Source organism: Gymnoscopelus braueri, assembly GCF_963280865.1.
Source record: "Gymnoscopelus braueri genome assembly, chromosome: 12".
Classification (NCBI taxonomy): domain Eukaryota; kingdom Metazoa; phylum Chordata; class Actinopteri; order Myctophiformes; family Myctophidae; genus Gymnoscopelus; species Gymnoscopelus braueri.
Window position 1 is genome coordinate 25,022,482 of NC_137614.1, and position 24,499 is coordinate 25,046,980.

A 24,499-nucleotide genomic window follows, 5' to 3' on the forward strand; every position below is an offset into this window, starting at 1 on the left:
TGCCTCAGTGGCAGTCTTATGCCTGTTTCAGTCCAGTTGTAATAGGATTGTTAATAGCTTTGAGTCGCAATAAGGGATCAACATCAATGGTGAAGCGGAATAAACAGAAAAAACAGCTAGGGTACTACCTCACTAACATAATGTCAGAACATGCAGTATACATCCTTTCCTACAGTAGGCTATTCCTAATAGCACATTCAAGGGGGCCCCTTAAGGCTGTTTTATACTTAAAAGACTGGGCGGGGTCTTACAAGTATAAAACAGCCTTTAGTGACATTTTGTCTGATATGGCTCTGCTCGAGTATGATCAAGCTTGGTGTGAGACTACTTCCACTGTGGGTTCACAGAAAGAGCAAGTCAATAAGGTGCTCCGTCAGAAGATTGCTGCCTTAGTTCACCTGAACAAACACCTGGGTGTCATTCAGTTCAGAGGGTCTAGGCCTAGGGATATACATTGGGGGGGAAAATGTTTTTCACGGTTGCTGTTTTTTTTTTTACTCCTTCTTGCAAATATATGTTTTTTTCTTTCCCAGACTTGTCCTCTGCTGGTGAAAACAAACGGCACTTTCAAGGGGAATGTTACTCTAAAACCACAATCACAGGACCTCCAAGTAACAGATTCTGAGAACACATAGGCTATACAGTAGATATAAATCTCATGAGTTTCTTAACTGTACAAGCTTTAGGCTACACACTAAAAAGGGAGGGATACATAGGAACCCTTAATGCTCAACAATGAAAACAAATATATTATAAGGCATTTCATAATTCCTTTTATCTGCATACTTCACTGACAGCAGGTCTAAAATATTTGAGAAAACATTTCATTCAAGGAGGAAAAGGATGCATATACATCTACACATGCAAATGAACATGTCTATCAGCTATTAACCAGATTCAAGGAATTAGGTCTAAGTCCATAATACAATACCATCAAAGCCCATTAATTAAAATAAAACACGCGCCTACTCAAAATCTATCTTCAACTTGTGCACGGTCCTTTCTCTGAGCAGGCAGCGTTAATAGTTGAAAATCGATCACAGTTTTAATAATGTAATATCACACACTCCACTATCAAATGTCACTTCTCTGAATGCAAACACAAGGATTGTTTTAAATCCCCAATTATCTACAGGAGAGTGACTTTTGGTGTTAACAAATAAGGGCATATTAAATATTGAGTTTTATTTTTCCAACTGAGGAAGCAATGATAAACAAAAGGTTATTGCACTTTTATCTTTTGTCTATTTAAAAACGAGGTCAGCGATAAAGATGATTCATGCCTTAATAATGCCATAAGACGACAACAAAATGTTACACTACTTCTATAGTATGATCACACTGTTATTAACACTGCACACAGCTACTACTGCAACCCTACTTTTGTTTGATCAGTCTACCCTAATAACACAAAACAATCTCCACAATCAATTTGCAACACAGTCACAACAAACAGTTATCCTAAACATAATCACTTGTATCTTGTATGAATGTACCATGTGACAACTTGGGACTGCGTTGTTAAATGAATTAATTGTCTTTTGACTACCAAAAGAATTGAGAAGAACAATCAGAATTCATATGCTCTGGTATGAGACAATTGTCTTTCTACAGTTCATGTGTTGCTGACAATCTAAACTTGTTTTCCCTCACTTCACACGAGTCTCATGCCTTTCTTCCCCTGCATGCCAAAACTTTACACAGGCTCCTTAAACTCCATGGTGTTAGGAGCGTGGCTTAGCCTTGAGGGGCCATCTTTGGATTTGTGCTTTCGTACACTATTAATCCCTCACCCTTCCAATGTTTGATGTGTCCAAAAATCACATCAGGGTAACATGCCCTTCATCTTGCCGCCCTAATGGAGCACTCGGCCACAGGCCACCCATTGGAAATGCAGACCATTACAAGAGAGAATTATTTAGACTCTTCGGACTCACATCGCATCGAGTTGAGTCAAGTTCAGAGGGAATATGAGCCCATCAACTGTAGTCTTGAACGTTCATTGTGTGTATATATCTGTTTCCCATTATAAGGCTTCCGGGAAGTACAAATGGAAGACCGTACCTTTCGGTAGTAACAAATAAAAGGCACCATGCCACCACTGCGCTGGATATCACACTGGTTCTACTGGTGGGCGGGTGGGTAAATAAACAAGGATGTGGGTGGGGAAAGGCGGTCAAACTAGCGTTAGTCATACAGTAAAAATGTTTTACTTAATGTGTAGAGGTAAAGTTACATAGCTACCATCATCTCCCTCTTTACACTGGGATGTACCCTAATCATATGACTTGCCCTGGATTTACACTCATCTGCTTCGTATACACAGCCAATCCGTAGTGCGCATTTAACGTGGAGTGTAAAAATTTACCCGAAAGGATCGGTTTTACACCTAAATTGAATTTACACCGGATTTCACCGCGAGACAAAGACGAAATGTGTTGAAATAAAAAAAAGGATTACCGTTCTCTTCAATATTAAACAGGGGACTTGTGCAACATGCATCTACAGAAAAACCACTCGCGCACACTAGTAGAGAAATCTAAAACTACTGGCATCAGAAGAAGACAAAAAAAAAAACTAATCACAGAATCAATGTCAGCGTCATCACACAAAGATCACTGATGAGGTAAAACCGCAGGTCCAATAAAAACGCAAGGTGCATTATGCTGCCCCTTTGTAAGGTAGGAAACATTAGACATCTGCCGACACTAATCTAACACTTCTGCGTAGATACATTTCTGGTTTAGGCTGGTTTAAGCAATTACGCTACCCTTTACAAGATGGATCAGAGAATTAACTCTTTGTTAAAGGTCTTACGACATTCATTTTCATTTTATTTTCTTTGGGGGGGGGGTTATGACTGAACTTTGAACATTCAGTGGACTTTCTGTGGTCTGGGGTTTTCTGAATAATTAGGCAAAAAAAAGTGCTGGGAATGGCCCCTTGACTTTGACGTCATTTAATCCCACCCCCTCTACTCCCCGCCCCTCCCCTCCCCTATCCTTTACTTGGGGGGGGGGCATGGATCACTGGAGTGGATTTTTCAGTTGAAACATTTTAATACACGTTTGAAGGACCATGATAAAGACCTTTAATGTGTTGTAAAACTGAATGTCATGAAACCTTTAACATAGCCATACAAAGTTCCCCATAATTTAATTACTCTCTTTTTTTTTTACTCCTTTTTTGAGGTACTCCACATTTATTCTGTATTATTTGGCTCTGGACAATGGACAGACCAAAGTTTGATTGTTTAATCAGTGAATTATGACAGATTCTTTCACAGTGGCAAATATGGCAATATCCTAACCTCTCAGAACAATCTCTGCAACCATGGCAACCTTGAGCTATGTGCTACCTCATTGATTTGTGTGCTTCGTGACACCCACAGATGCCTGTACAGCCCGATTTATACTTTGTCACACAAAGGTGTTGCTCGACGAAAATAGCTGATCTAAAAGCTCGCAACGCGTTGCGGATTCGACACGTTGTGATCTTATCTTATAGATTAGCTATTTTCGGCATGCAACACGGTCATACAAGCATAAATTAAGCATTATATCAAAATTAGCCGAGAATTTAGAAATCCAACTATGTAGCATAACTCTGGGGGTGATACAACTTATCAGGTACTGCCAGATATCACGTCCGTTTAAGCTTTTAAGGCAAAAGGCTCAACAGTGGATCAAAGAGAGTTGAATTTAAATTTGCCATTTATGAGCATTATTTCAAGTAAGAACTGAGACATCCGTTGAGGCAACTCAATTCCATTTACACCATGCTTTAGCCGACATCTAAAATTATATATTTCTCCCCGGTAATACACATTATAAACCACATTGTTATACAAACACACAACCTAGGGATTGCTTTGCCAATACCAAAAGGACTGACTATATTTCTCTGAAAGGTCCAATTATAAAACAGATTTATAGAAACATCAAATCTTAAAGGACGACTTTACCCATTTTCAACCTATCTTCATATAATTGGTCCTCACTAATACTCATGATAAGATAGTATAATTTTTTTCTACTCAGTTTGTGTCTCATAGGAGGGCTGTTAACACTTCAGAAACCAGTCTACCAGTGACATCATCATTAGGCATTTAAATGTTTTGATTTTGATTTTTATTAAGCAAGAACAATGGCTTCCATTATAGCATGCTAACTTTCCAGGAATAGAAAGCCTGCGGTTTCTATTAGCTTGGATTCCCCATCGATGATGTCACTGGTAGACAGGTTTCTGAACTGTCCACAGCCCTCCTCTGAGACACAGCCGAGTAGAAAAAAATGTACCATTTTATAATGAGCATTAGTGAGGACCAACTATATGAAGACGGGTTTAAAATGGGTGAAGTCGTCCTTTAACAGAATACTTGCGCTAAAAGACTACTTTTCCATGCAAATGTCTTCTTCGATTTTATTTCCTTTTTTAAAACTAAGTTTATTACTGTTATACCTGGCAAAAAGGACATGCAGCTCCAAACACAAAATAATAATCCTGACTATCTACTTAAGTTACTGACCAAGTTAATATGATTTATGTCTAAAGGCAAATAAAGGTTTCTATGGCACTAGATGGGTGTAGCTTAGGTGCATTTTTGTCAAATATAGGCTATCAAATGTGTGTGATGGTATCTACTGTAGTCCTTTTTTTTGTCTTGTTTTTCTGTACTGTAAGGCAATCTCAATGGAATGGATGAACACAAACTTTAAATTCATCTGTCTTCGGTTTACCTTGTAGGCTACCTTCCACACAAAACAGAGGGGGAAAGAAGATGAGTGAATATTACACAACAGTAGGCCTATACTCTCAACAGAAATGCCAAAACCTACCCAGACCCTCATCGCAGGAAGACTAATACACAACTAATATGCAAGATAATTATAGGTTTTTCTTTTTTCATGCTACCTGTATAATTACATCTACACGACACAAATGAAGAGCAATATTTTAAAGTCAGGAGAAAGCAAATTGTCCTGCTCTAAACTGACCCTACATTCATTTCAGTCAGTAAATTCATGGCTCAGATTTGAAGGTCAGACTGTAAACTGCTTGAACATATGCATAAATCCATTGCTGCTTTACTAAGGGGGATCTTCACCCTTAACAAATTTTGGCAAATAGGCCTCATTTGTGACCAAAGATTCACACATCTAACCCGCATTTAAATCTTCCATTGGCATCTATGCTATGATTTACTGAATTGGCCTAAATGGATGGCAGTGCAATATTTGTGCTGCACACGATTACACACTCTCTCTCTCTATTGCTACAATTGGACCGTTCACTGCTTTCCACTATTGACTCCGGATATACTGTATATGCTCCATTTGTTTGATCCATTTTTACAACAAAACTGCGATCTAGCTCCATGCTCCAAGTACTCATCTACCATTGGTACACACAAATAAAGAAAAGCACATATAAGAATACTGTGACACAAAAAAAGGATTCAGTTACAATTTGTATATTTGCAGGGGGGCAATGGCTCCATTTACTGGCCATACATGGACATCACAAGAGCAAGATCTCTGCCCATTCCGACCTGTCTGACAGCAGCAGACAGCAGAGGAAATATGTAGGCTAGTTTTGTTTTGTTTGTTTTTGGAAGAGCCTGAGGTGTTGTATGACTTTCACCACTTTGCCGCTGCCTAAGGTCAGTGCCTGCATTTATAATAGGAGGCTGGGTAATGTGATCTAGTGACATTGTTGGACTAGTTGCCCCAGAAAAACACAAAAAGTCTGGGTGCTTGGTACTGCTCCCAAGTGCTTAGAGATTTGTTTGTCAATGATGCATTGTCAGTATACAGTTTAGTTGCAGCCTTTGCTTGTCTTTCGCAAATCTCTCTTCCGCTATTCGGCTGAAAAACACATGCATGTAAACATAAGTACATACATACATTTGCTCCATTTTACACACTTAGGACCTGAATGTACTAAAGTGCGTGCTTGACTATCTAATTAAGTGCTGTAGGATCAAGAAACTATATATCATCATGGACCATCCCATAAAAAAGACTAAATAATTTTTCCATTAATATTTCTGATTTGATAAATGAGTTTTGTCTGCTGCATTAACACAGATCCTGAGACTACAAAAATGTATCTATTCCTACACAGATCATAAAAAACATTAGAAATCCCTTTGTTCCACAAACCAATTTGACCCAGAGAACAAAGGTTGGGAAGGGGGATGGGGTCAAATAAGTCCATTTCATTTCAGTCGATTTTCGTGATCATTTGAAATCATGAACTAGAAATGTTCACATTCTGAAAACACTAAACTGGTGAAATAATTCACTGCTCTGAAATGGAGTTAATGCCAATCTTAAGAGTATCCAGCGAAGTACAACACGAAAGACTATTTTGTCATGACATAGTCTAGTTCCTCCTCTCTAATCCAGTCAAACTCCAACTAACGCATGTAATTGTGCCATTTCTTCATGAGTTGATATGAAATATCTTGTCTGTGACAATGATCCTTAAAATTGTGTTGTGAAACCATCAACAGATGGCAACAAAGCGCAGAATGGCTAGGAATAATGTCCAAGTCATAAAAAGCTCTAGTGGTCTAATACAATCATCTTTAGTATGTTAGTACCAAACATCAGGTGAGGCGACGACAAAAGGAACACCAATGAAACAATTATTTGGATTTTTGCTATTCCTGAAATTTAAAACAAAGAAAACAGGTATTGGCCTTAGCGGAGCGTCACCAAAGTTCTATCTCAGTTTCCTCTTAGCCCTATATTCATTTTAGTAAGGGTTAGAAATTCACTCTGGCCTCTTATGACACATGACATTACACTTATTTTCCTTTTTTTTTACTAGAAACTCTGGTTCAACTGTGTTCAAAGCTGTCGCTAAGCTATCGAATGGTTGAAAGACATAAGAAAAAAAGAAATCAAATCTAACTACAAGTCTCAGGACTGGTCATACTCTGCTATAAAGCATTCCAACTGAAATGATGATGCGTTACAGAAGGCAGGGATCAAAAGGCATTTCATGAGATGCCATGAAGGTGATCCAGTGCATTTGTATTGACACTGACAGTAAAATGCCCGCTGCACAGAGCCATTCGTTTAGTCTTTAGATCAGTTTTTTTATGAACCAAAATAAAATAAAAAAAATAATCAAAAACATTCCAGGGAAACAAAAGCCCTTGTGACAGTGATTGTCTATATAATAACGCTAAAATCAAAAAGGCCAAAAAGAAAATATTGCTTGAAAACTGCCAAACCAAAATAGCAGAAACACTCTCCATCTTGTCAAACCTATCAGAGCTGACCACCAGAAAAGTCAAGATACAAGCTATTAGATGGAGAAAATTAGATCACCGGCTCCAAACACGGCATTAAGTATGAGCTTGTTAAAGTCAAAAACGCTGACACTTGGTTCAACTACAGACAACTACAGACAACAAAGAAGTTTTAAGAGACTTGAAGAAAAAAAAATAACTTGATTGCTCTCTTTCGATATTTAGGCCATTCTAATTATGACATCTAATAATGGAGAAAAAAAAGAAATACTGTTCATTAAGTCAAGAGATGGGAAATAAATTGAAATGGCTTGTTCATTTATGTGCTCAGATATATGACGTTTTGATGAGGTGTTGTTGGCAGATATTACTAGTAAAGCCTTCATCTAAGAGATAAACAAGGCCTCAGTCAGTCACTATCCTACAGTAGTTCTCTTGTCCTACGGAGAGAACGTTAGGCCTACGGACCCTGGGTGAAGATGAAGCAGCTGCTAAACGAGTTGACGAGGTATATCAAAGATCTATTGTCTTTCTCTGTACAGTACAGTTTATCTCAAATAAATAATTTATAGCCATAGTAGTGTTGATCAACTTTGGTCATAACGTATATGCTTAGAAACATTCTAGCTTAACAAACACTCATGTAGCTTCTTTTTCTTTTTATGAAGAGTCAGCACTGAGAACAAAATTGATGTTAAGAATGCCGACCCCAAACATGGCTCTCCTTTGGAAGGAGACCGGCGTTACGTATTCAGCAGCATTACCGAATTCTCTTCTGTGAAAAAAACGCTTCTAGGCCGTACATTAAAAGTATACTACGGAAATAACCTCTTTATGACCCTTTTCCAAATTTAGAATTGTACTGTAGTACACTGGCATTGCACTCTCAAACAAATTTGTACTTTTCCCTTGTATGGTTCCTTCATAAAAATCTAGGCTAATGGACAAAAAAAGAAAAGGAAAAAAAAAACTCTTTGATCATTCTTTTTGGGGAGGCTATGCATTCCTCTACAAGGTCACCAAGTCTGATCGAAGATGATATGACTTTAAATACTGAACGATATGGAACAAATGACAGACAAGGATATACAGGTCTCCATGCTATTAGTTGTCAGTTATATAATTATGCCAAAGTGATTTTAAAGGGCTTAATGATTCGGGGGATGGCCAGATTGCCAGGCTGTTTCAGGCGCCACAGCTCATTCAAGTGACCTTGTAGAGCAATCAGTCTCTTAAGTATCGAGCACTACTGGGACATGGAGGAATGGGATCTAATTGCATATTAGGTTTGACTGCACCTCAAGAGAAGACCAAACACTCACACGCGCGCACACACACAAACACATACATACATACATAGAGAACAGACAGGTGGGTGGTGGGTGCTCTCCTGGTCCTCTGGGCTGTGTTAAAGGGAGTCGCCCCCTGGTGGTGATGACGGTGATAGCAGCTGACTGTTGGGGTGGGGTGGACTGGGGGCTGGGGGGGACGGCCTCACTCAGACAGACACCCATCCAGGCCGACCGCCGCTCCGTGGCGGTCCTTGACATAGCCGTTGTGGAGGCTACCGTTGGGCAGCGGCGCGCAGGAGGCCGTGATGCCGCAGTGCTTCAGTAAGTTGAGACCCGGGGAGGGGGAGACGCTGGGGGAAGAGCAAGAGCAGGACGAAGGGTCCCGCTGGGGGAAAGGCTTCATGGTGGAGAGGATCAGAGCCAGGCAGTCAGCCACATCCTTGTTGGGGGCACAGGCCAGGGCTGGGGTGTGGCCTGTCACCACGGCAGCAACAACAACAACAACAACAACAACACAAATCAGCCAATCAGCAGTTTCCACAAGCGAGATTTTAGTGTGACACAAAATGCGCACACATCCCACAATAAACTTTAACCACTTGAACCCCAGCATCCATGTTCTGGGGGGGAACATTAGCCAAAAATAGCAGATCTACAAGTTCACGTGTCCCGTTTACTAGGTCGAGAGGGTTTAAGTGGTTAAAAAGCATGTGGTAATCTAGTATTTGCTGATTTAACTAAATACTACAGCTGTGGTGAGAGTGAATGACTGGAGCAGGTAACAGAATGGAGGGAGGAGGAGGATGTGGGGGTTCATCACCTTCCTCATCCACAGCCAGCACGGTGGCTCCTCTGCTCAGCAGGGCCTGGACCACAGTAGCCAGGCCGTTACGTGCTGCAAGGTGAAGGGGCCTGGGGAACAGATCAGAGACAGGGATCAGGGCCTCCATTCTGCCACTAAAGTGCAAATCCAAGTCCAGCATTTATTTAGCTGCTTGGTGCGATGAACACTTGGCCATTAAGACCGGGAACGCATCTGTGTAATTAAAATAAAAAGATATACAAGCTCATACGAGCTTGTAGATCTGCAATCTTTTTAAGCAAACATTTGAAGCAAACATTTTGAAATATTTTTGTTCCAGGGACCCCCTCAGAAGCAAAGATTTGAGTTACAAATGTTCACTTTAAAAATATATATATTCAAAGATTTGCAAACATTTTCACGATTAAAGAATTGTGAAAATAGCAATCTACAAGCACTCTGTGCCACACTATGGGCTTGTCTATCTCCTATTTTTGAATAGCCAAAGAAATCTAAAAATTACAAAGATGCATTCCAGGTCTTAATGGGTTAAATATCATTTTCTTTTTTTTTCTCTTTACAGATGTTCAACAATACCGGGATTTCAAAAGCATTAGCAGTTCAGTTAAAACTCCCTTCATGCTAATCTTTCTCCGTGCATCAGAAGGTTGTTCCCATTAGTGAGACTATGTGTGAACAATATCCTCTCGAGGCAAATTAAGGATGCAGGACATGCTTCCAGAGATCGAAAGTAATCTTTGCAATTATTTCTATTATACCGTTTTCTACTGGATCTTTCATCCATTTCTTTAACGCTTTTTTAATCTCCAAAATAAAATAATTTAATCAAACAAAATATAAGCCCTATGAATAATCTGGGAATTTCATAGTTTGAGACTTCAGATAATATTAGTAGGTCCTCACATTTGCAGTGCACTGTTGGTGGCATTAATGAGAGTTGGATTGTGGATCTCCCCCAAAATAAGCAGGGCACACATCTCATGGGCCTAGAAAGACAAAACAAAAACAGACAAAATCAAACAAACATGAATTGTTTTTAGTTTCCATTCCTGAGAAAATGAGCATTCTAGATTCCATTACTTCTACTTAGTAAAAATATACACACCCTGCTGGTGTTAAACTTTTTTTTAGGGGGTGAACAACAGTGATGCGTATGATTACCTTGCTGCAGGCCAGGTGTAGGGCAGTGTTCTTGTTGTCATCCAGCAGTGTCAGGTCAGCCTTGGCCCGGTGAAGTAGGATGGCTGGGTAACAACAACACAAAGACATGTTATCTCCTGCAACCACGATCACAGCATCCAGAACGGTGTGTATTTATGCACGTCTGTCCCCTCTAAAGGAGACCAATCACAGCGTTACACAAACAAACTGCGCCGTTTCTGTGTGGACGTACCCACGGTGCCACTCTGTCCCTTGTCAGCGGCAACCATTAGGGCGGAGCGTCCAGTTTGGTCCACTGCATTGATCTCTGCCCCATGGCGAAGAACCAGCTGAAGTCCTGCCACGTCCTCAGCAAACGCTGCCGCATGGAGCGGGGTCCTGCGGGCAATGCAGGCAACGTTTTAGCTCAGGATTACAACATCTGGAGGTATTGTTAATAAGCTTTGTGCATTATGTGCTATTCCTGTGTTAGTTAACACCTGTGAAATATGAAGATCACAAGAGTAGGTGCAGGAAACATCACTGAGTATTTCAATGGGCAAAAGCTATGGATCAGTGATTCTTTTATGCTCTTGGGATGAGGGATGTCATTGAATAACGCAGGTAAGTGATTATTGTGCTCCATAGACTCACCTTCCTTTGGCATCTCTGGTGTTTATCATGTGGACCCCAGCAGATTCCAGCAGTCTCTCTGCAGCACCGCAGTGGCCGTTCATCCTGTAACACAGAGGATTAAGGTTGTTCATACGGCAAAAATAGCAAGCTCACAACCCATAAAAGTGGGGACCAAGTATAGACCCCTGGGGGACCCCAGTCCACAAAATCGGGTTTAAGCGTTTAAATTAGAGTACTCACAGAGCACAGTGCAGTGGGGTGAAAGGGTTGCCCTCCCCGTGGACAAGTGTTTTATGTTCAAGTAAAACCTCCAAACAGTCTTCATGCCCTGTGAAAGAAGTCAGACAGGCATGGGATAAGCACAAGGGACAACACAATTCACTTTTATTTGACTACATACAGTGTGGTAAGAAGAAAATAAGTGCCATTGTTCAAATCAAGCCCGGCCAACCTTTGTAAGCGGCCCAGTGTAACGGGGTGTAGTCTTTGTTGTCCAGCAGTTTGTCTAGGGGGTCACTGGCCATGGCGGCCTGTACCATGTTGGCCAGGATCTCTGTGTGTCCTCTGGAGGCACCGTAGTGCAGAGGGGAGCTACCCCGGGCGTCCCGACACAGAGCAGAAGCCTTGTGCTCCAGCAGGGCCGTCACGCAGTCATCACGACCCAACACCGCCTGGAGCAGGAAACCAAACTGGGACGATTAGACTTTCCTACTGATCATCACAGCTTATAAGAAGGTACTGGCAGGAGACACTGATGTGGAAAGTAGGGATGCGACATGAAATCTATTTTCGATTAGTGTTCCAATTGACTTTTTTTTACTAAATAATAAATACATAATTAAGTAGGTCGGAGGGGCTTATTGTCGATATCAGCAGAGAACCTATCCCCGGTACAATGTGCTAGACCCTTGCGAGATGAATTGCTTAAGTGAAACCTCACCTAACCCACACCTACCATCAGCTCGATCTGTAAACCTCAAGACGATTATGATTAAGCTTTGTACGAGACATTATGAGGCCCTGCCAGAATGATAAATAGTGAGGGTCTGTGTAACTCACCCCTCTGTGCAGTGCGGTGCTGCCCCTCTTGTCCTTGGCATCTGGTGAGGCTCCCTTCTCCAGCAGGAGATGGACACAGTCAGTGTGCCCTCCCAAAACAGCTAGCATCAATGGGGTCCTGATGGAGACAGGAAAACAAGAAATATGCTCTGGGTGTGTACGTACGTATGTATGCATGCATGCATGTATGCTGGAGCAGACCAAGTATAGACCCCTGGAGGACACTGGTCAATAAAGTACAGTATATAGACTTTAAGTTGTAACAGATCCAAAAAGGGAAATCCACACTCCTGAATAAATATCTTGATGGATGTTTTCAAATGAAGGGTGGCAAACCCTTTGGATTGCCTAGTTTGAAATCTAAGCACCAGAGAAGTTGACCTTTAAATGAACCTTTTTCATCATTGAAAAAGTTACGGTCACTTGATCCTTAATTTTCAGGAAATTTCCATCAAACATTGACAAAACTACTCACTGGCCAAATGTGTCGGTGACATTGGTGAGGTCCCCCTCCTCTCCATTCTCAATCATCATGAGCAGGCAGTCTGTGTGACCATTGGCAGCTAGAAAGATACAAAAACATCATCATATTTGCCAAAACTGAAAATTTATATAAGAATGGGCATAACGGTCACACTAGGATGGAAGATAAAAACTGAAAGTTTAAGTATTAAAGCAACGAGGACATGCCTCTGCCAGGTAACCCTGACCGAGGCATGTCCTCGTTTCATTTTATTTACATTTCTGATTGTATTTTCCACTGAAATGTGCAAGAATAATTTTTCCAAAACATGAAGTGGACACTTCTCAGAATCCTCAGTGTGTAATTGACCAATGTTTTACTCTGAGAGCATATAAATACTACATAACACTGAGGATCTTACTGTATAGATATGGGGAAAACAGCGCTATGCTTTGACACAGTAGTTCCAATTCATTCTTTCTGACTGGCAGAGATGGTATGCACCTGGATATGCCCTAGTCTCTGGCGGTCATCCAGAATTCATAGAGCCTTAGTTACCTGCAACGTGAAGAGGAGTCCACATGAGCCGGTTGTCATTGAGGAGACAGGATGCCCCCTGGGCCAGCAGGACCTCCACACAGCGGACGTAGCCTCGCTGGGCGGCCACGTAGAGCACAGAACGGCCCGCGGCGTCCTGCACGTCCACATAGGCTGCGGTCTCCGTTAGCACACGCAGCGCCTGCCAGTGACCCTTATCAGCCTGAGGGAATAGATGAGGGTTCATTTAACGGAGATTGTACACTAGATTTCTACACTCACTTGAGTTGCAAATGGATAAATGGACACTGAGGATTTGTATCGGACACAGATAAAAACACAGACTTACAGCAAGATGCAGCGGACTGACGGGGATACTGCTCTCAATGTCTCCTAGGGCGTTAAATGACATTTCCAGGAGCTAAAAAATAAATAAAACAAAGGTTACATCTCAGTATGGGTGAGCTGTGCCTCGAGTGAAGCATGCACAATTGTTTTGAGCCGACCTGTGGTAAAACTCACCAGCTCCAGGTTCTGTTTGTTGCCGTGGTAAGCTGCATAGTGAACAGCACTGTAACCCTTTGAGTTGACCATTGATGGATCAGCGCCATTGTCCAGAAGATGTTCCAAGCAGCTGTTAACAAATCGATACATTTAAGTGCACAGGGAAGAAAATCATCGTACCACACCAATGGTTGCAACAGGTTCCGAAAACACAGGGTGCTTGTACAAATTATATAATGTTAACATTTCACCCCAAATTAGTTGTCATGTCAATCCCCATTTTTCACACAAGTAGTACCAGTGACTGCTGACCCCTCCCTACTGGTTGGTCTTGGGGAATAATGCAGACAACTAGGTCTCCGCTGATACAAATAATGCAGACAACTACATCTCCGCTGATACATGTGACAACGTCACCAGTCACTTATTTCCACCAGACAGTGAGGCGTTTCACTCCTGCGGGGGAACACGCTATTCCTCTCAGTTCCATTCCCTGCTCAACAGGTGCCCTGACCAACCTGCAGGGGTCATTATTGCACGGCTTCCCACTTGTGAACACAGCCAGTTGTGTTCGTTGGAGCGCCCAGCCAAGGTGGAAGCACCATGGAGGATTACAACCCAAAAGCATCTTGACACAAGTCATGAAGACAGAAGAAAACAAACAGTAACTCACAAGTATGACTCTTTCGCTCCGTCCTCATCACTCTGATGGCTTCCAGAAAAATGACGGTCAGCTCTGCAAGGGAAGAAAATATTTTTTTTCTAAAACACACGTTTACCCAAAAGCCTGATTGAAGTGTCATTTACAACCATTACTTTCAAGTGGGGGGTGAACATTATCATTTATTTTAAATACTAAAGTAAATTTGTATGAAAGTATCCTTCCTATAACTAGTGCACGTTTGACAGAAACTGCTCACTTAAATCATGAATTGTCATTCTTTGCTATACAACACCACCATTGATGAACAGCACACAGACAACAATGACAATATTAGCAAACCAACATTCCACACTGGAAGCATCACGAGGGACTGGAACTGCACTTTAACTATCTAAAGATGTGGTCATGTAAACACTTTAATCAAATTACATTCATTAGATTAACCTCATGATCTGAATTGATGCACAGTATTGTGATCAGTAGGCCTGTCACAATTATTACATTATCGTCTAAAGCCATTAAGGTTATTAATTTAAACGTATAAAATGACAATCATTTCTTTGTATATTTAAGTTAGCCTATCTGCCTTGCGCATTTTTTTTTACTAAAAGTCAAACAGAAATGTTTAAATGGTCCAACGTTCAATGCCAAAACTCAATTGAATTGTTAATCACAATTATTTATACTAGACCATACCCGTGGGGGGATCGTCATTATTGCAGGTCTGTTCAGACATGTTTATCCAACAATCTTGAGTAAACTTGTCAAGACAGAGGTTTCAACAGTTGCAGCACATGGCCAACACACCTTTTAGCCACTTTCAACCTGGTGTCCCAATTTTGTCATTATAGGCAAACATTTTTTAAACAATTTCAAAACACTTCAAGAATTAAAATAGCTGATCTATAGCTTATATGGTGAGCTAGTAGATTTCGCACGTCAATTTCATTCAACAAAGTAAGATAGGGCTTACGTTGTTATAATCATATAATATAATATTCATTTATTCAAGATATTTTTTAAGTATTTAAACTCATTTGCAGTGTCGTCAAAATAAACAATACAATCAACATCATCACTGTTGAAAATAAATTACAGCTAGGAATTGGGAGAATAAAACTTTGTAATAATTGGTGGATATTGACATTCAAACTACAGTATTTAAATTAATACATCATTCAAACTATGATTTCAGCCTGACTACGTGTGTGTTAGTGTACCACAGAGAGAGGCAGAGCGAGCAAAGAGTGCTGAGAGAGACCCTACCTGCAGAAGGCTTGTGAGGCAGCAGAATAGTGCAGGGGAGTACAGCCTGTCTGGTCAGGCTCATTGACCTCAGCGCCAGCGCTCACCAGGGTCACAGTGCACTGGTACCTCCCATTAGCAGCCGTATAGTGCAACGGTGTCCTGCGGGGGACAAAATACAAAGTGACCTCAGACACATCCTAGTCAACTTTATCAAATGGAATGACATTACAATGTATTATCAAGATTAGCCATTTTGATGCATCACTAGGCTTATGAGCCAAATGAAAAATACAGATATCTCATGATCCAGTATCTGAAACGGCAGGCCACTTACCTTCCCATATTATCCCTCTTATTCAAGTCGGTACCACTACTTAAGAGCAAGTTCAGACATTCAACATTTCTGCAAAGAGATATAAACGAGATGCAATTCCGTTAATTTTTTTAAAGCAATACCATGTTGTACCAGACTACATTGGGTACTCGAGTTCTTGTTTGCCAGTCTAACAGGCCATTTGGTGTGTGTGTGGGTGCCTCACCCTCCAGAGGCAGCAGCGTGTAGACAGGTCCTTCCAAAGTCGTCAGGGGTGTTTATGTCAAACCCAGCTGACAGTACATGCTCCTTACTCATAGATGAAACTATACTATACAGCTGACCTGTAGTGAAAAAAAAGACAACTGTGAGTGAAGACTATGTCCAAGTGTACAGAAGCTGACGGATCAAATAAACGACTGCTGTCATACAACCGCAGCAGGGTCACAAACCTGAGGAGAGTAACTTGCGACAACAGTCTGAAAACCCGTAGAGCACAGCTAAGTGCAAGGGAAACATTCCGTGGATCCCACGTCTGTAGAGATGAAGATAAATCAAATGGCATTGTAACAAGCAGGAAATGTATCAGTACCTTGAAGCAATAAAGAATTAACCTGTTCACAGAAGAGAATATACACCAATACATGTCTTAGTACTAACACATCAGTTATCATGTTGAATTCAGTGATGAACGCTGAATTCCCAAAATACCGACATTATAAGTGCACGGCCCAATAGATGGTGCCAAACTGACAGCAATAACAGTGAATATTTTTTCCAATTCTGTTCATGGACATCAACCGTATGTGCCTTATGTGACCTTGTTGGTCAGATGCTAGCTTAGTTTGCACGTTATATGTATAGAAGTTAAGATAAAAAAACAACAATAAAAACATAGCAGTTGAACAAATGATCTTATTGCTTCTCTCCTGACCCCCTTATCTTGTTAGCCAACATGACACTAAATTGGTTGATGAGCACCATTTATAAGATCTTGGCTCGTCTTCTAGCAACATGAAAACATTTGGAAGAAAGCATCTATACCGCACTGGACTCACCTGGCTGTGTCTGCTCCGTTGGTCATCAGTGTGCTGATCAGCAACTCATGGCCGTACTTAGCAGCAACGTGGAGAGGGGTATTGCCATACTTATCCACACAATCAATCTCCCCACCTGGTAGAGAGAGCAGGGATGCATAGAGACACCAATCAAAGAGCCATTGGGAGACAAGATATGCCTATAATAACATATATATTTACACATGGTTACCATTTTGAATGAGGATCTGAGAGCGTGTGAAGCGTCCATGAATGGCTGCCATGTGCAAAGGGCTCTTCCCTTCTTTACTCTGAGGGTAAAAAATAAAAACTTAACATTTCTCCACAAATCACATTCTTTTTTTTTTTTTACTTGTTCAAGGTTTTTTTATTTTATATTTTCACATACAGGTCTATATCAAAGGGTATACAAAAACAGTGAATGTATGTCACCCCTCCCACCCCCCCAAAGTTCCCACTCCGAAAGAGCCACAACCCTGGTATCTCAATGTACCATTAAAACAAAGGACAATACAAACAAATAAGACACAATTGCAATGTAAAATGAAAACAAGTCAAAAAATAAAATAAATAAATAAAGTATACACAGTAGAATATATATATTATTAAAGAAAGTTTTGAAATGAATTAAAAAAATAAAAATACACAAAAAATAATAATACAAAAACAAATTCAGTGGGGTCAATTTATGGGTCATTGATGTCAGCAGCATTCAGTCTCTCTATATATGCAAATCACATTCTAAAGTGCATTGTTACTATGTTAATACAATACAGGGTAGTGACCTTTAAGAGATCAACATGATCATGTAAATGACCATCAGGATAAAAAAAAAAAAAAAGAGGCTGGTACTGCAACTGCACAGCTTCCCTTCTACACGTGAGTCAGCTCACCTGCTGGTTGACATCTGCCCCGTTGTTGACCAGTAGCTCCAGACAGAGAGCACCATTGGTGGAGACGGCAGCCAGGTGCAGAGGGGTGTAGCCACTGCGGTTGGGCTGGTTGACGTTAGCCCCGTGGTTGACCAGCTCGGTAGCCACAGCCTCCTGCCCCATGTAGCAGGACACATGAAGTGCCGTGTTCCCAAAGCCATTGGGCTCGTCGATCTTACACAGGGGGAAAAAAAGCAACACAGTAGTGAACATCATATCCGTGTACCTCTTTATGGCGCGGGGGTGTTTAATCATTAGATCTATTGCATCCCTGTGGTGTTGAATGGAATTTGGTCAATAGACAAGGACATGTGGAAATTTGACATTATAACACTTTCTTATGCGTTCTGTGTGCTGACTGCCTAGAGCTTTGCTAGAAAATCACCATCTGAGCTGTCGACACAGAACACATTAGCAAGAGTTATCCAATGTTTTACAACAGAACGATATGATTTACATAAAATATCGGCAAAGTTTCCCTTTGCGCTGTCATTTTCAGTGATTGTGTGCATTTGTAAGACATTTACTTTTCCTGATTCTGTGTTTATTACTGACATTTGAAAATAAAAAAGGAACAGAAAACTTGAGAATGACCTCATTCCAATAACAATGTTAATCATGCATCGACAACATGAGCACTCACCTCTGTCCCTAGCCTCAGTAGGTACTTGACAATTTCGAGGTGACCACTGGCAGCCGCAGCATGGAGAGGCGTGTAGCCCTGTTTGTCCTTGCAGCTCTTGTCAGCACTGCGAGAAACCAGTAACTTCACGACCTCCACATGCCCTGCAGGAGAGATGAGAACACTCATTCAGTATTGTGAGCATATTAAGCCTGAGTTATACTTAAAGGGATATTTCACTTTAAAAAAAACTTGGGTCATTTTATTGTCTACTCAGGCTTTTTACAGCCCCCAGACAGTTTTTAAGTTGCTTGATTCAGTATTTAGATATTTGATATTCATTTTATCAGACACGCCCCCTTCCTATACAAACCCATTATAACTTCAAACTCCATTTGTTAAATTCATCAAAAACACCCGTCCTTGGTTCTGGTGACTCACCCTGCCCTCCTAATACGCGAGGGGGCCGTGTTTTTTTTAATTACTTTTTTCATTTATTTTTTATATATTTTTTGGAAAATGAAAAGAATTCAATACAATAAAAATAAAAATAAAGTAATCGAAAAAACACGCCCCCTCGCGTATTAGGAGGGCAGGGTGAGTCACCAGAAGCAAGGACGGGTGTTTTTGATGAATCTAACATGTTAAAATGGAGTTTGAAGTTATAATGGGTTTGTATAGGAAGGGGGCGTGTCTGATAAAATGAATATAAAATATCTAAATACTGAATCAAGCAACTTAAAAACGGTCTGGGGGGCTCTAAAAAGCCTGAGTAGACGATATAATGACCCAACGTTTTTTTTAAAGTGAAATATCCCTTTAAGTTGTGTGCGGGTGTCAGTTGCACACCAATTTTTTTTCTAGATGATCTACAAGCTCATAAAATGCTGCACTGCAATGCGTTGTGAGCTTGCAGATCTGCATTTTCGCATGTGACACCTGTGCACAACTAAGTCAGGTATGACTTGTCACAGTCATGTTGTGAGGCAGAACAAGAAGTCATAAGAAAAATCTGAGAGGATTACAAGTACAAGTAATTGTCCGGTCAGCTTGGAATGCAACCAGGGACTGGCCTACAAGCCTTATTGAAAGCCATTTCAATAAGGATCCTATGCCACAGAGCAGAAACGTGCTTACCCAAGTAGGCTGCACAGTGGATGGGCTGTCTCTCCCTTTTGTCAATGGCACTCAGGTTGGCCCCTTTATTCAGCAGTAGCTTCACCATCTACACCACAAAAAGAAAACATCGCAGACAAAATGAGTCACGGTGGACAAATATGTTTCTATATTCCAATGGACAAATGTGCACGTTATACCCTTGAGACAGATTTTCTTTTAATAAATAAATTATATAACAACAGCGCCCAAAACCAAGAAACTGAGCGGAAGACTGCAGTCTTCTCACCTCCTGGAACCCACTCTGAGCAGCGTGGTGCAGGGCAGTTCGACCAGTACGATCTGCCATGTTCAGGTTACTCAACTGGGTTAGCAGTGCCTCTGCACAGCGCGTGGCGCGGTTGGCAGCGGCCACGTGCAGGGGCGTCTGCCAGAACTTGTCTCGCGCATTTGCCTCTGCTCCACGCCGCAGCAACAGACCCACTGCCCTCTGGGGAGGTAGAAGCAATAGAATGGGACTTTAGGGGGAAAGAAAGTTGTACACCAGCAGCACCTCCACATTTCCTGCAGTGCAGCACTCACTACAGGGCTGTCACGATTACAAATCTAAGTTGATGATTGACAAATGATTGCGATTAACGATTTTATTGCGTGTTTGGCATTAAACATTTGGAACATATGAGGCCTTTTAGGCTTCGTAATCAAACATTTAACAGGGCAGATTTGACAAATAACTGAAATATACAAAGAAATTATTGACATATTTAATAATTTGTAGAAATAGCTGATCTACAAGCTTACAACTTGTAGATCTGCTATTTCTGCTTTTTTAATATTTGAAAATGTGTGAACAGGTTTTCAATATGGAAACGCTTATGACAATTATGCTAAAACTAATTGCGATTATCTCAAATAATTGCGATTAGACGATTATGTAATAATTGTGACAGGCCTAGCACTCACGCCATGCATATGTGAGTCAGTCAACACATTATTGTTAGGAATAGATAACAGCCTGTTCACATAAAAACAATTGGATTAAAAAGAAAATGTAAAAAGAAAATGTTAGACTTGATATTCATAGCTTACTTCATTCCGGCAGGCAGCCGCTCTGTGCAACGGAGTCAACCACACATGGTCTTTAGCATTTACACTGGCACCTGTCAGACAGAGTAAACACACACGGCAACTTGGCAAGAAGTCTCACAAACATTTATAATTAACCCATTAAGACCTGAGGCAATTCTTTAAAATGTTTTCTAAATCCTAACAGTTTTTTGAAAAAATATTTTAAAAAGTCACGATTTTTCAAAAATAGCAGATCTACAAGCTCATAGCGCGGCATTTGGTGTCGCGCTATGAGCTTGTATATCTGCTATTTTTGAATAGCCAAAGAAATCTAAAGTGACACAGATGTGTTCCAGGTCTTAATGGATTGTTAAGCAACAGAGCATTACAACACTGCAAACTTAAACAGTGATGGAAGAAAAAAAAACATTGCAGTAATAAATGTGGGTATGGAGAGTACTGAATGCATGTTTACACACTAGTCATCCAGAAGGCATGCATATGGTACCTGATTCAATGAGAAGGTCCATTATATGGACGTCACCCACACAGGCAGCAGCATGAAGCGGCGTACGGCGCTCTTGGTCCTGATAATAAGTAACGTTAGGGTGAATCAATCCTGACATTTTATCAGTGGTGGAAAAAGTACTCAAATGTTTTACATGAGTAAAAGTATCAATGCTGCAATGCCGAAACACTCTGTTACAAGTAAAAGTCCGGTATTCAAAGTTTGCTTGAGTAAAAGTACAAAGGTATTAGCATCAAAATGTTCTTTAAGTACCAAAAGTAAAAGTACTCATTATGCAGAATGTCCTATTTCACAAGTGTTCAAATATATATAAAAATCGTTTGAAAATAGCAGATCTACAAGCTCACAACAAAGTGACACGTTGTGAGCTTGTAGATAGTAGTAGGGATCAAGTGGTTAATGCATGTTGTGTAATAATACAAATCTACAGTAACTAAAGTTTTCAAATAATTGTAGTGGAGTAAAAGTACAATATTTGTCTCTGAGATGTAGTGGAGTGGAACTAAAAGTACTGAAAATTGAAAATAATCCAGTAAAATAAAATAAATTCTCAAATTTGTACATAAGTGCAGTACTTGAGTACACACACTTAGTTACTTTCCACCACTGCATTTTATTTGCACCTCTCCAATGCTATGAGGTTCGTTCTTACCAATGACATTTGATAACTAATAATAATGCAAAGGCATTTCATACATACCAGTGCATTGACATCCTCCTTTTTGTGCAATAATAATTGGACTTCTTCAGCATTTCGGTTGAAGATGGCCTGGACCAGTGGAGGCTGCAGATACAGTGATGATGGCTTTGTTAACATCATGGTTTAGATTGATTGAATACTTTAATATTAACAGTTTGCAAAATAAAGGGCAGAGGTACAGACTCATACAAAAGGATGCTTAAAGCATTGGTTCTCAAAGTGGGGTCCAGGGACCCCCAGGGGTCCTTGAGGGAGTTCCAGGGGGTCCCCAGCTAAATGATAGATTAGGCACCAAATGGACCCTTATGGGTCTGTAACTCTGAGAGTGTACAAATGGAACCAAGTTCCATTTGTACACTCTCAGAGTTAACATTGATTTTACAACATGAATTGGGGTCCCAGAGATAGAAATGCCATTAAATGGGGGTCCACAGCCCTAATGCATGTCAAACTGGGGGTCCTTAAAATTTTCAAATGGGGGTCTGCGGGCTAATAAGTGTCCATTTGGGGGTCCTTGACATGAAAAGGTTTGAGAACCACTGGCTTAAAGGATAACCCAAGAAAGCCTATGGCTTATTTCCATTGGGGTCCTGTGCAGATACAGTGATGATGGCTTTGTTAACATCATGGTTTAGATTGATAGAATACTTTATTAACAGTTTGCATAAAGGGCAGAGGTACAGACTCATACAAAAAGGATGCTTAAAATGATAACCCAAGAAAGCCTATGGCTTATTTCCATTGGGGTCCTGACTCCTGTGCAGATACAGTGATGATGGCTAGACGTTAACATTATGGTGCTGCGTTATAAAGTACACCAATGACGGAGGTTCAGCCCCGCAGGCTGCAGTCCTCATACATTACTATAAAACGGGAGTCTGTACATGGGACGTTTAGCATCTGTATGCCGCAAAAAAACAAGTTACGTTTTGGCGATTATACGTCCTTATCTGTTTCCAGCAAATAGTCTGATCCTGGACTGAGGCCTAGTACATCAGGGGGGCCGAGCTAAACGACGTCAGCCCAGCAGTGTTGCCAGGTTTTATGAGAGAAATAACCAACCAGGTCTAGGAAAACAAGCCCAAAAGAAACAACTGGGCCACATGAGCACTTTAAACCTACCGTATATGCGTCGGCTATTTGAAAATACCCAATCTACCAGCTCACTTCTAGCTTGTAGTTCTGCTATTTAAAAAAAAACCTCTTGCAATAAAATGTGGAATACTTGGAATATTTTTCGAAACATTCCAGCAATAACACAAATGCTCCCTGGGCACACAACGTTCATGAAAATATCTGAGAACCACTGGTTTTTAAAAAAAATAATGGAAACAAGCCCAAATAAGCGACTACACTTTAGAAACAACCACAAAAAAACCGCAACCACCCATTTTGACAAGCAACTTTGCAGAAAAACAAGCCCAGAGTCGCTTATAATAAGCGGACATGGCAACGCTGTCAACCAGAGTCGAATGGCTCCGGCTATAATCTGCTATCATCCTGGCCCTGACCCAGGCCAGGGCCTACACCTCTACAACAGACACAATGTTCCAGCATCGTCAGTCGCAATTACACCACGTTTCTACGGTGCAAAACGCTCTCACACGCATGCTTCACACGCCGATTTGGGCCCCGGACGAAAGAAATACGACACAGATATTTCACGTCCAAGCGAGTGGTTACATTTGCCAGCAAATAGCCTACGCCGATTGACGCGATGGAGCGCTTTCTCTCTCTCTCTCTCTAAAGCAACCTTAACCCACCTGGTCTGTAATGTTGTGGACTCCCATCTCCCTAAACTCAGCCAGGACGGAGCTCCTTCATGAGGATCGAACTGAGAGGTTATGTTGTGATGCCGCTGCTGGTTCCTGTGTAATCCACCTTTCCTTGTCAGACTACACCCATTACTGTCTGTTCGCTGTTAGAATTCCGTGCCGCTGCTGCTGCTGGAATCTTGGTCAGTGTTGTTGTCCGTATCCAATGTCTGTCTGATGATGCAGGCTCTACGACTCTCTGCGATGGTCCGCCTGCAGGCGTGGCGGGCTGCTTTTTCCCTCTCGTCCCGGGAAATGGCGACATCGTGTGGCAGCTTTAAAAAAAAGAAGCTATGTGGAGTGCGTGTGTAATCCAATAATAGATTTAGTGGAAAGATGAAGCAAAATGCAGCGGTTGTAAAGTAACTAAGTACATTTACTCAAGTACAATTTTGAGGTATTTTTTACTTTATTGGAGTATTTCCATTTTTCAGTACTTTTACTGTTCTACTCCACTACATCTCAGAGGCAAATATTATACTTTAACTCCACTGCAATTATTTGAAAACTTTAGTTACTAGTTGCTCTGTAGATTTTTGTTATTATATAAAAAAAAACATATATTAGCCATATTGGCTATTTGAAAATAGACGATCTACAAGCTCGAGCTACGAGCTTATAGATCTTTTATACATTTGAAAACTTGTGAAATGGGACATTCTGCATAATGAGTAGTTTTACTTTTGGTACTTTAAGTATATTTTGATGCCAATGCTT

At 40.9% G+C, this 24,499-nt stretch overlaps 1 protein-coding gene across 1 annotated transcript; it reads right to left on the reverse strand.

Annotated features, from left to right (window-relative positions):
• On the reverse strand, positions 1–23,924 carry ankrd52a (ankyrin repeat domain 52a). Its single transcript, XM_080444812.1, has 28 exons — positions 23,732–23,924; positions 21,969–22,052; positions 21,248–21,326; positions 20,761–20,831; positions 19,961–20,161; positions 19,693–19,780; positions 18,577–18,719; positions 17,895–18,107; positions 17,213–17,291; positions 17,002–17,116; positions 16,396–16,478; positions 16,170–16,287; positions 15,965–16,033; positions 15,649–15,789; positions 14,392–14,454; positions 13,737–13,848; positions 13,564–13,635; positions 13,236–13,437; positions 12,690–12,777; positions 12,215–12,332; positions 11,607–11,826; positions 11,396–11,483; positions 11,174–11,257; positions 10,773–10,918; positions 10,541–10,623; positions 10,283–10,365; positions 9,377–9,468; positions 1–9,030 (listed from the first exon to the last, which is right to left on the reverse strand). Exons 1-28 carry the CDS (start codon positions 23,756–23,758, stop codon positions 8,759–8,761), a joined length of 3,234 nt encoding a protein of 1,077 aa, XP_080300938.1. The 5' UTR covers positions 23,759–23,924; the 3' UTR covers positions 1–8,758.
• Positions 23,925–24,499: the final 575 nt, after the last annotated feature.

Coding starts and splice junctions, on each gene's coding strand:
- ankrd52a (XM_080444812.1), bottom strand. CDS start 23,758: ATGGGAGTCCACAACATTACAGACCAG. Junction 18,108..18,576: donor TACTGAGGCTAGGGACAGAG/GTGAGTGCTCAT, acceptor CCCCTGTGTAAG/ATCGACGAGCCCAATGGCTT. Junction 13,849..14,391: donor GGAGCGAAAGAGTCATACTT/GTGAGTTACTGT, acceptor ATTTGTTAACAG/CTGCTTGGAACATCTTCTGG.